The following is a 13,268-nucleotide window of genomic DNA, read 5'->3' on the forward strand; positions in this document are numbered from 1 at the left end:
ACATTTTATAGAAAATAGAGATAGTAATGTTAACTAATTATAACCACTAATGTATATTAATAGTATTAACTATTAATACTATTGCATCTTTTATGGCATCTTTTATAATAGTTCAGGGTACTGAGTAAGAACTTAAAATCAAATATTAAAATAAAAGATGAGGCAATTTTAATAAAATTATGTAACAGAGGGGTGGAAGTGTGTTAAACTAAATCCTAAAGCCAAACTTCTTTTAGGAATCCTTCCTTGGTTTCTCTTCCGCTTCCTCCATAAGCACACAGACACAATACACCACACTCACCCAACAGGATGAAATAGAAATATTGTTTTATAATCTTCAGATAGGTAAAAAGCCTAAAACTGCCCTTCTTCTCTATTTTCTACATGGTTTCAGGAAGCTTTATGCACAACATACTTTGAGATTTCCAATTAGAAGCGGTAGCAATTTTGTTTTGAATAGTTCTAAAGAATCTATTGGCTGGGTGTTTCCTCTTTCAGTACCCTTTGGCCTACCTTTTAAATTTCTTTTGGGAAAATGCAGCTTGCTGCCAGTAATTCATTCTCTCACTTTGTTCATGGAAGTTGCTGAATTTGATTATGAGTTAGAACACTTACCCTAGTTTTACATTTGGTATATTCTTTCTTACTTGCATTTCATGTATAACATATTGGTGGCAAAACTGCTGCATATCATTTGAATTTCTGGATCTGATTCTGTCCAATAAGAAGTTACTCAGATCTTTTTCACAGAACAATCTATCTTTTTTTCTTAATTATTCTCCTGCCTCCTCCCTAATTTGGTTCTCACCAATTCACTTTACTTCTCTCAATTTTTTTTTTCCTCAGTAAATTATTTTCCCCCATCCCATCTCCTTGAGGAATAAGGAGGGCTCTTCATCCTCAGCAGGGCAGTTTCCTCTCAGGCCACTGAGAGGAAATGAGCAGAAGGGGTTTCAAAACCAGCTGCTTGGCTCCTATGATTTTGAGTCTGGAGGGTGGATCAAGTGCTCTGTTCACATCCAATTCCTGTGATTGCTCTATTGCTCTTCTCTGGAAGAGCTGCTTTCAGAATTGTAAATGCTTTCCCCTGCATTGCAGTTTAGCTAAGGATATTCTAAAGGAATTGATGTTGGTTTTCAGTGCTTTTGCTGCAGTACTTTATCTGGTTTAGGAAAGGTTCTTGTTTGGTTAGGTTTCTAAGTTTGTAGGCTTGGATTCTGGCAAAAAACTGGCTGGTTGATGTAACAAATACGATGACTTATTTTTAGGGTTTACTGTCTAGAAGTATCTTTTTCTGCATTTTATGAATTACCATGGTGATAATAGGCTAATTTTTCTCTGTATTTGAAGACTTTACTGAGGACAATAATACCTTCCCCCCCTCTCTTGAATTATACAGGCCAAGGATTTAAGGTTTTTCTTTTCTTAATATTAAGTTGTTTTACCTGTGATTTACTGTCTCTGTTACTAGATGGAAATGTGGAATTTAAGGGAATTGCTTTTTGTTAAATAATATGTTACTTATCTTGTTTTGGAAAGGAAAAAAAAAACACAACGGAAGTCTGGTGCAGCCATTTTATATTTGAAACTCTACTGAACCTAATCTTGCTAGTGAGCAGGTTTAAACGTTGCTCTCTTTTTAATGGGCCCTTTCATACCATGTTTGTGGCTTTTGTTTTCAAAGATTTATCTAGTATACTTTGATTATTTATTTATTTACTGTAGCCCACCGTAGCCATTCTTTGCACTAGATCTTCTTTCTGAAAGTCCTGTTTTTCTGGAGTTGAGATCAATAGAAAAATGAAGATGACATGAATTTTCATTGGGAAAAGTGGTGGTTAGGCATTGGTTGCAAGGATATGACTCTTTCTCTAACACCAGAATACTTTTAGCCTTATATACATTATGTGATTTTAAATCCTGTAAGTTAAAATGTTTGTATAGAAGAAGTAGAAGAGGGACTTTCATGAAATCATAGAATGTTAAAGCTGAAGAGGGATCTTAGGGATCATATAGTAACCATCCTGATATTGTGTAGAGGAACAAATAGAGGCTTGTTCATTCCTTTTTTAGTCCATCCATCCATCCATCCATTCACTGAACAGATATTTATTTAATGTTTACTGTTTAAGGTGCTGGGGATGTCCCTACCCTTAAGGAGTTTGTAGTAAATAGATAATAAACATTATAAGTAAGCTAAAGAGGTAGAAAGTGGTAAAAGTGATCTGGGGTTGGGGTGGTGCTTGAGGGTGAAGGTGGATTTAGGGTAGGCTGCATTGAAAAGATGATATTTGGGCAGAAATTTAAAGGAGATGAGAAAATGGACTTATGACTCTCTGAGGGAAGAGTCTGTCGAGCAAAAGGAACAGCCAGTTTAAGGGCAAATGGATAGGAGCATGTCTAGCTTTCTGTTCAAGAACAGTAAAAAGGCAATTGGCTCCTTGGCTTAGAAGTGGAGAGTGTAATAGGTGATGAAAATAACAGGATTGGGAGGTAGGAGGTAGGGAACTGGCTAGATTATGTGGAGTGTGGTGAATTGTGAGAACTTTGGTTTTTACATGAGTGAAATGGGGGGAGGTGGAGGCGTAATGAGGGTTTTGAGCACGCATGATCTGACTTATATTTCAACTGAATCATTCTGACTGCACTGTTGATGAGAGATGCCAGGGTAGGGTTGCCAGATTTAGAAAATAAAAATATAGGACACCCACTCAGTTAAATTTGAATTTCAGATAAACAATGAATAATTTTTGTATATATATGTCCCATGCAATATGTGACTGACTATTCACCCATATGGCAGAATGTTAACTACTCTTTTATATCTATGTGTGTGTATATATATTTATACACACACACACACTTTAAATTCTTCAGTGTTACTGTTGCTTACTATAAATTACCATTACCACGATCCTGCTGATTCCAAGGCTTGTACCCTTATAGCAAATTTTGTCTTATTCTTTCCTGTATTATCTATATTACTGTTTTTCACATTGTAGTCATCTTATACCTTAGAACATTAAAATGCAGTTTGTTGGACCCCTGCCTACACCTACTGAATCAGAATTTCTTGGGGTAGAACACGGGGTCTCTATGACTGCCTACTGTTCAAGGTTCTAGGCACAGTAGAACAAGACATACAGAAATCCTTACTGTAATGGAATTAACATTTTACTGGGGAGACACAATTAATAAAACAAGTAAGTAAATATACAGTATGTTAAATACCAGGAGAGATGCTAAGAAGAAAGAAAAAGTAGGAAGGGAGTGGGAAATGTCCAGTATAATGGTGAGGAAACTGCATTTTAGATGGTGGCCAGTGAAAGCTTCACTACACAGTGATGTTTGAGTCAAGACTTGAAGGAAGTAATGGAGAGAACCAGGTGGGTATCTGGGGGAACAGGATTGTAGGCTGAAGGAACAACTGCAGAAGGCAGGTGCATGCTTCGTGTGTTTAAGACGCTGCAAGGGGGCGGTGTCTGTGGAATGGAATGAAAAGGAGGAGAAGGGTAGATGATGAGATGAGAGAGATAAAGGGGAATGGCTGGTGACTGTTAGCATTTGGGCTTTATTGTATGTTGGAGAGAGATTTGGATACTAGACCCAGTTGTGGCATTATCTCTGGATCTGTTGCTTCACCACTAAAAAGTGAACAGAAGACTAAGATGATCTCTTAAGTTTCTTTCTGCCCTAAAATAGTCTCTAATTTGAAATCTATTATTTCTCTTCTGTTTCTACTTTTTTCCCCAGCTCTTTGCAAGTAATTAGTTAATCATTTGGGATTGTTTTATATTTTTCATTAATCTATCTCTGTGCTCCTTATAGCCAAAGTTTGAGCTCCTTATAGCTCCTTCTTACCTTTATGTTGCCCTTGTTCCTCTTTTGTTACCAAACTTTTGAAGATTTAGACAGTCCTTTAGTAAATAGTAGGAAATAGTTTTCTTGTCACCTTGTTTAACCATTAGTTAGCCATTAGTTCTTGTTCCCATCAGATTCTTGTTTAATTTTAGCTAATATAATTAAGAAACATATTTTTCTCTACCAAGAGATTGAAATTCTAGTGAATGGCAGCTTGACTTAAAACGAGGCAGAAAGAGAAAAAAGAGCCTTGACTGAACTCTAAATCCCAAATGCTAGTCCAAGATTAAGTGAAATGTAATGTGCAGGGAATCATGAGATTCTTAACTAGATTCTTCTTCTTCTTCTTCTTCTTCTTCTTCTTCTTCCTCTTCTTCTTCTTTTTTTTTTTTTTAAGATTTTATTTATTTATTTGATAGAGATCACATGTAGACAGACAGGCAGGCAGAGAGAGAGAGAGAGAAGAGAGAGTAGGAAGCAGGCTTCCTGCAGCGCAGAGAGCCCGATGCGGGACTTGATCCCAGGACCCTGGAATCATGACCTGAGCCGAAGGCAGAGGCTTAACCCAGTGAGCCACCGAGGCGCCCTTAACTAGATACTTTTATGGAAAGGAAAACCTTTTGGTAAGTCTTAGTCTTAAATGGATGTTTGCCTAGAAATAAATGGGTGAGATCTTTCTAAAATCGTTTTTGTTTGTTTGTTTTTTGGTGGGATCTATTAACAGATGACATGGATAAAAGGAACATGTCATGAAGTTTCATGATCTTTAATATAAATTCTGTTGAAAGAACAAAGCAGTATTAAAACTGTTGTTGGTGCCTTTGAAACCCAACACAAGAAAATAGAACTTGTATGTAGGCTCTCAAATTATTGCTTACATGCGGTAGTAGTGAAACAGTATAATCACTCTGAGTAAATCTGCCACCTTTTAGCTTTTACAGGGTGATATGATGTAAAGAAAGAAATCCCAAAATCTAAATAGTATTTTGGAGTTTGATCTGTTTTGTTTTATGTCATCTGCTAGACTTTGAGAACTTCAGGAGAGTCAGAAAAAGAGTGTAATGTTAGGTACCAACATATTGGGTTACATTTATGACAACTTTAAAGATTGGGCAATCATACTTTAAGACAGTAAGTTTATAGTTATTTTTGCTAATAATAATTTTATCTGTTGTGTATTTGGTGGGACTTTTATCTGACTATTCTTTTAAGCCTGGCTGAAATTAAATAAAGAGAAGTCCTAATTGGAGCTTTCTTGACTAAATATTTCAGGAGGAATGAGGTAGAAGGGACTCATAAAACTTAGCTAGTTAGACACTCAGCTGCATATATTTATTTATAGCCTTCTATCTTGCTCATTTGTGTTCTTACAGTATAAAACTCTGAAAATTTAAATTAACAGACTATTTATACACCTATAATAGGAGTCTATTTAAAAACAATGGAGTAAATTATGAAAAACAAATGAGGTTTTTTTGGCACTTTTTGAACATTATTGAGTTCTTGAGTTGAAAATATGTTTAAGGTAATTTTTGTAGCTATGGTAATTTTACTGGTCCAGGAGCTATGCCAATTCTAAGTACAATATGATTTAATTAGTATAGACTTAGTGTTTTTGTTTAACGGACACCAATTTTATTCATGATATTCAAGACATGCTTAATTCCAGTGAAACAGCATGAAAAGTATGCTCTTTATTGCTTTTAAAAACTACCCAATTAAAGATATGGAAGTAAATCTTTAATGAGATAGCTCCTCTGACACTAAAAGAGATGACTGTATCCTACCTGCTCTTGGCAAAACCAAAATTAGATTGTTGGGTGATTGAATAACTTGGTCATGAAAACATTTATTTTCTAAATTGAAGTTGGCAAACTGTGATCTGTGGACCATACCCTGACTGTTTTTGTAAATAAAGTTTTATTGGAACACAGCTGTGTTCATTCATGGACATATTGTCTGTGCTTTTGTGCTATAGTGGTAGTGTTGAGTAGTTGTGGATCATATGATTCACAATGCCTAAAATAGTACTGTTTGGCCCTTTAGGGAAAAACGTGCTGACCCCTGCCATATATCTAACCTTTTTGTAGGCAGACCATGTTAAAGTTCTGATGGAGATTTTTGAAGTTAGTATTTTGGGGTTTAATTTCTCATTCTGGTTCATTCTAAAACACACACACACACACACACAATTTTGAGTGTTAGTTTCCAGCTTTCTCATCCATAGGTAAGCATAATACCACCTTGTAGCATTGCTATGAGTAGTCAAGGAGAAATGTAAATAAAATGTTTAGGGTACTTGGCATCAAGAAGGAATTCAAGCAATGAGGGGGTATAATTAGGGGGAAGTTTAGGTGTTTATTTGGGTAATTTAGGATGGCATGCTTTCTAAAAATTTTCTTTCTTTTTTTTCCTTCCTAAAATTAACCAAAAAAAAAAAAAAAAAAAAATCTCTGAATTCTAATTTGTCCACTGGCTATAGAGGTCTGTTTTATCCATGTTCTTAATAAAATGTTGCTGATTAACTTCCCATCTTTTCCTCCCTCCCTCCTTACCTGTCCTTCTTGTCTTCTCTTCTTCCTGAACTTCATACCTTCCTTTCTGTTTGCTTTTTGATATATGTAAACCTTGGTACTAAATTTAGGTCAGTGAGTAGTAACTACTCCTAGGGAGAGTATGCAGAGAACCTAACACACTGAAGATTCTCTTATCCTTAGCTCTGTTTTCTAGGAAACAAAGGAACTCTAAAATCTTGTAATGGTCTCTCCCCCTCCACCCCTTATTCTTTTTTTTTAAGAGAGTGAGTGAGCATGCTTGTGGCTGCCCCCTTTATTCTTATGTGATTATGTATATTAATAGCCATCTAGGTGTGTGTAAAATCTGTTTTTACCACAGCAGATTTTTGGGCAGATCTTGAGCTTTGTCTTGAACCTGGTGCCAAGAATGTTTAGATAGGCATGGTTTTCATATTTTCAGGACAAATAGATGATAGATTCTCCTTAACATTTTGAAGGAAACTTAAAGACTGAGTGATGAAAAAATTGACCCAAGCAGGATCACTTAGTTATTTCCTTAAAAGTTTTATGAAAATAAACTTAGAAGCTAAGTTATTTTACTTGACTTTATTTTTAGGAAATCAGTTTGAAACCTGGGACCTAACCTTTTCAAGTTATTACAAAACCAACATTAATATAAATAACAAAGCAAAAAAAATGTTAGAATAGTTTTTGTTTTTATTGACATTTATTATTTTGTGATCTTGGTGTAGGCAGCCTGGGTCCAAGGATCCAGAGTGGGGGTTCTCCACAGGACCAGCCAAGAGAGTCCTTGACTTTGTGTAGGGTAGAAATCAGACATGAGCTGGAGAAAGTGAAAGAGTTTATTGAATAGCATAAACGACAGAACAAGATGGTCTGTCTGGGCAATCTGGAAAGGAAAACAGAATGAGTCTCATTGTTGCTGGGGGTTGGGGTTTTTATATTGGAAAGGGGTCTAGGGCATGTGTTCCTTTGGGAATCCAGGGTAGGGTCTGATCAAAGGTGAGTGTCAAGTGAACAATAGGCATTGTTTCATAAATTACTGAAGGTAGCACTATTGGTGCCAGTGTCAGCTGAGGTTTGTTCAAGCTAATGTCCTGGAACATATTTGGGATCTAGCTCTTCTTAGGTGTTATCAGGTATTTGGGGCTTAGGACAAAGCTCAGAGAATGATTAACTTTTTTGCTTCCCTCTTAAAGTGGGAACTGAGCTTCTTTGCCTTATTCAGAGGCAAATATGGATCATGAGTAAATGAGTCCTACCAGAAAAACGGAGTCTTTCTAGAATGGAGTCTCTTCAGCTTCTTTACCTTAATAGTTCTAGCATTAGCGGGCCCTTGGATAATAGTATCAATAGTTACCCACATTTCGTAAGGCTTTAGTCTCCCTCATTTGAAAATCTCTTTTTAAAAAATATTTATTTATTTATTGGAGAGAGAGAGAGAGAGAGAGAAGGAGTAGGATAAGGGGGAGGGAGAAAGCAGACTCCCCACTGAGCAGGGAGCCTGATGTGGGGCTGGATCCCTGGACCTGAGCCCAAGACAGACACTTAACCAACTGAGCCACCCAGGCACCCCTGAAAATCTTTTTATCCATAATAAATTTAATTCTGTTTTAGTTTAGTTTAACTAAATTAGTTTATGGTTTAAAAAAGAGTTCAGAACTGGTCAGAATTTCTCATTGGGAATTCCAGCCCTTTTTAAAGCTAATACTTAAATGTATTAAACTTAAATTTTATATGCTGCCTTTCTATTAAAGTTAAAGTGTTCTTCCTATTTTCTCACTTATTTTACAGTAAGCTGAGAATTTGGTAGAGGCAGATTTTAATCCCTAGTCCTTTAGGCTCTGTGAGTCACACAAGGATATTAAATGGTTTTCTGAGAATTGCAGTTTTAGTGTAAAGTTAGGGACATAAATGTTGAATGTACCTTATTTTATGTATTAATAGGAACCAGAGAGCAAGTTTTAAGAAGTAATTTTGTGTCTGGAAATAGGTAGATAACATGGAAGATGGGGGATTTTTAATTAAAAAAAGGTTTTTTTGAGGGGTTAAGAATTTTTTTTTAAGATTTTATTTATTTATTTGACAGAGGAAGAGAGATCACAAGTAGGCAGAGAGGCAGGCAGAGAGGAGGAAGCAGGCTCCCTGTGGAGCAGAGAGCCCGACATGGGGCTCAATCCCAGGACCCTGGGACATGACCTGAGCCGAAGGCAGAGGCTTTAACCCACTGAGCCACTCAGGCGCCCTTGAGGGGTTAAGAATTTTATCTTGCCAGGATACAGAGAGAGAGGGAGGAGATTCCATGTCCTGGTGAAACATAACTCAAAGACTTATAGTTAGTATTAGCATTCTGTTTGCTCATGTCTGGAAAAACCAGTAACAGATTGATTTACTCCATCAAAGGAGAAATGAGTGGAGGGGGGAGAAGAAAAAAAAAACATATTTGGGAATAGTGAATTTTGTTTCCCTTTACTTGGCTATGTTGCTGATGAACTCGCAACTAGTAAAGAGGACAATCAGTTTATTCTGCCCTTGGTAGGTAGATGGGTCGTCAATGAAAAACAGTTTTAGTTGTTTATGAATTCTCCAGAGGACGTTGGGTGTTTAACTGTGACTTCCATGTAAGAGTTTATCTCTGTATTATGTCTGCCACTGTCCTCATTAGCATTGCCATGTAGGGTCTGTGTCAGAATTTCTCACTTGCTTTATTAAGTCTTAGTCCCATGATTTTTTTTTTCATTTTGTATTCTTAGGTGTGTTAGATGGGCTTTCCAAAAGTTGATGCTCCATCTTCCTGTGGTTTTGTTTGCCATTGTATGTCATTATTTTAACATTGTCTTTTTGTAAATTGTTAGTCTTCAGATCAAGAAGGTCTTAGTCTATTTGAGACTCTATGGGAGATCTGAAGCACAATGTGTAAAGGAGTTGAAACTCGACAGGGAGTTTCTCTCCCCAGTTATCTAGAAGAAATTAGTAAACCAACAAGAAGTATTTATCTAAGTAGTTTATGATCTTTTACCTTACTTTTGCTTTGAGAAAGTTTAGGTTAGGATTTTGGAATATTTTGCGAATTTTCTTTTTAATAGTTAGATTTACTATTGCTGTGTTATCTTTGACAAAGAGTGGAAATAATCTTACAATAATTTCTGTTTCCTTATAGTCAAAGGCTGTTGGTTTGCTAGATGTGGATGTGTATGGCCCTTCAATTCCAAAGATGATGAATCTGAAAGGAAGTCCAGAATTATCACAGAGTAAGTAAAGACAAGCTAGACAATATAGTTAGACATAATAGTTATGCCTTTTTAAAAATTAACTCCTGAGTGTCAGGCATTTTGCCATGTACCCTATGTACCTTCAGCACAGTGTAGTATGGTAATTCTGAAATCAGAAATGGAGCCACACTGTCTGGGTTTGAATCCTAGCTCTGTTATTGACTCTGTGGCTTTGGCTGAATTGTTTAACCTTTTTTACCTCGCCTCTGCCCCTTATGTAAAATAAGCTTAACAATTGCTGTGAGAAATCATTCAGTTAGAAATTGTGGGACACCTGGGTGGCTCAGTCAGTTAAGCCGCTGCCTTTGGCTCAGGTCATTACCCCAGGGTACTGGGATTGAGTCCTGCATCGGGCTCCTTGCTCGACAGGGAGCCTCCTTCTCTCTCTGCCTCAGCCTGCCACTCTGCCTGCTTGTGTGCTCTCTCTCTCTGACAAATAAATACATAAATACATACATACATACATACATACATACATACATACATACATAAATAAATAAATAAAATCTTAAAAAAAAAAAAAGAAATTGCTATTAAGTGTAATGCATTTCACCTTGTGCCTGGCACATAGTCAGTGATCATTATCTCTTTACACTAAGTGTTTGGATGTTTGGAAGTATTTGAATAGAAAGTATATATTTGTGTTAGCAGACATAAAGGTTATTTTTCCTAATCAAATTTTTGTCATGTTTGTCTTAAGGTATTTTGAAAAAAAAAAAAGAACACCCAAAACATTAGTTTCTTTTCTTGGCCTTCACTGCTATCAATAGGACAGTAATTTTTTAAAAAATTTTATTTACTTATTTGATAGACAGAGATCACAAGTAGGCAGAGAGGCAGGCAGAGAGACAGGCAGAGAGAGGGGGAAGCAGGCTCCCCACTGAGCAGAGAGTACGATGTGGGGCTTGATCCCAGGATGCTGGGATCATGACCTGAGCCGAAGGCAGAGGCTTTAACCCACTGAGCCACCCAGGTGCCCCAGGACAGTAATTTTTTGAGTAAATCTTTTAATATTTACTCTGCTTGTTATTACACTCTCTTGGAAAGCTAAAAAATATAAAGCATTAAGAACAAGGAGAGGGGCGCCTGGGTGACTCAGTGGGTTAAAGCCTCTGCCTTCGGCTCGGGTCATGGTCTCAGGGTCCTGGGATCGAGCCCTGCATTGGGCTTTCGGCTCAGTGGGGAGCCTCCTTCCTCCTCTCTCTCTGCCTGCCTCTTTGACTACTTATAATCTCTGTCTATCAAATAAATAAATAAAAAAAAAAAAAAAAAAAGAACAAGGAGATGCTGTGATCATAGAACGAAGTATTGGATAGGGGTGCCTGGCTGCATTGGGCTGTGGAGACTACTTAAAAAGTATTGGGAAAACTTGTAATTTCTTGAAAAATGGTTTTAAGTGAATGAAATTAACCTATTCAAATTTATTTCAAATTATAGGGGTGCCTGGGTGGCTTAGTTGGTTAAGCAGCTGACTTTTGATTTAGACTGAGGTCATGATCTCAGAGTCCTGGGATGGAGCCCTGTGCATTGGCTCTGTGCTCAGTGGGGAGTCAACCTGAAGATTCTCTCTCTCTCTTCCCCTCTTCCCCATCCCCTGTCTGTGCTCATGTGTGCTCTCTCTCTCTCAAAAAAATAAATCTTTAAAGAAAATTGTATTTCAAATTATAACTAGAGTATATAATTGAAGAATTTCTTCTCATTTCTTATTGGGCTTTTTCTAGAACAAAATGACTATTTACTATAGGGTTTTTGTTGGATTATCTGTGTAAATAATAGAAGTATTTTGTTGTTGTCATTAAATGTTAATTAGGCACTGTCTGCTATTTAATGTGCTTTTGTTTGTGTTTTCGTTGTTGGAGTCAATTACAATGTTAAGTTCTGAATAATTGTAGGAAATTTGAAGATGTAGTGATGATAAAATTGACCCTAGCAGTCCTATATCATAAGCACCCACTTAGTTTTCTTGTTTGATGAAAATATAAACTTAAAAAGCTAAGTTATTCTAGCTTCTTTTTTCTTTGTCCTTTCAGTGGAATGCATACTTAGTTTGCAAATATGTGACATATGCCAAGATGTCAAACTTTCACAAAGGAGTAATGAATTTGCATACTTTAAATGATAGACTTATTATGTCTGTCTCTTGATTAAAGTAATGTGAAAACTGGTGCAGCAGCACATGAGTGATGGCAAAACGGAGCCCTGGTGTCAGTTTTTTCTTAAGTAGTCTGTTCAGTCTATGCCAACATAAATACTTGAAATGAACTTTAATTTCTTTCTTCTTCTTTTACTGAAGCTGTAATCTTAAATTTGATGTTTGCAAATTGGCTGCCATTAAATAGGCTTTCTGGTAAAGATGAGATACTGGAAATCTTGGAAAGCCTTAAAAGAATACTTCTTTTGTGTTGACAAGCTGATCTTAAGTCACCCAAGAAATAAACTGAATGGTTAAGGCATTCACTTAAAAAAATGTGGATTCTTAAAAAAAAAAAAAAAAAAAAAAAGAATGTGGATTCTTAAAGGCCCAACTTATAAATTATTTTTTGAATCTTAGATAAACCTGCCACCATTATACTAATTGGCATCATTTTGACATTTCTGTATTTTAACATTTTAATTTATCCTGTTATACTCTGTATTGCAGAAAAAATTATCTAATTAACAATAAAGAAAAACTGTGAAAGATTTGTTATCAGCAGGCCCTAAATCTTTGTAGACTCTGAGAAACAAACTGAGAATTTTGGAGGGGAGAGGGGCGGAGGGTTAGGTGAGCCTGACGGTGGGTACTAAGGAGGGCACGTATTGCATGGAGCACTGGGTGTGGTGCATAAACAATGAATTTTGCAACACTGAAAAAATTAAAGAAAATCTTTGTGTTTATGATTACACCTCCCTCAAGATAAATGGGTGTTCTTCTATGTCTCTTTCACTTTTTGAGTTATATCAGGGAGCTATCCTTAAGATGTGTAGACTAGTGGTATGGTACATTTGTAATATGCCATATCTTTTAGGGCTGTTTGTACTTCACATTTCTCTTTTCCAGTCTAATTCCAGGTTAAAAAAATTTTTTTTTCTTATTTCCTAATCTCTGATCATTCCCAGTGTTTTTCAGAATTTTTCGCACATTTTCAATATCTTCTCTCAGATGAGAAAAATTAAAAGAACTTGCTATTGTTAGGTAGTGGGAGGATTAACTTGAAATTCTATTTTTAATGCTCTATTTTTATTTATGTGCCTTGCAAATTTTTGCTTTTTAAAATAGACTTCATTATTGCTGATTCATAGTTACTTTAATAATTTACTGGGTACTTTAGAAACCTTTTAGGGGTACTTAAAATGTATTTCGTTTTTTTTCCCTTTTCTTTTTTTTACATGAGAACAGAGCTTTATTTTTATTTTTGATTAAGATGTAATTCACATACCATAAATGTCACCATTTCTCTTTTCTTTTCTTTTTTCTTCTCTTTCTTTTTCTTTCTTCCTTTCTTCCTTCCTCCCTCCCTTCCTTTCTCTCCTTTTCTTTCTTTTCTTTTCTTTTCTTTCTTTCTTTCTTTCTTTCTTTCTTTCTTTCTTTCTTTCTTTCTTTCTTTCTTTCTTTCTT

General features: G+C 36.1%; 1 protein-coding gene across 2 annotated transcripts in view; it reads left to right on the forward strand.

The window, feature by feature from the left end:
• Positions 1–13,268, forward strand: part of LOC111161066 (nucleotide binding protein like) — a 208,760-nt gene that overhangs the window by 40,000 nt on the left and 155,492 nt on the right. For both annotated transcript variants that reach the window (XM_022524535.1, XM_022524545.1), the window contains exon 4: positions 9,559–9,649. In XM_022524535.1, coding sequence (XP_022380243.1) covers positions 9,559–9,649 — 91 coding nt within the window. The remainder of the gene's footprint in view (positions 1–9,558; positions 9,650–13,268) is intronic.

This window comes from Enhydra lutris, unplaced genomic scaffold (assembly GCF_002288905.1).
Source record: "Enhydra lutris kenyoni isolate GAN:26980312 unplaced genomic scaffold, ASM228890v2 scaffoldscaffold4, whole genome shotgun sequence".
NCBI classification, from domain to species: domain Eukaryota; kingdom Metazoa; phylum Chordata; class Mammalia; order Carnivora; family Mustelidae; genus Enhydra; species Enhydra lutris.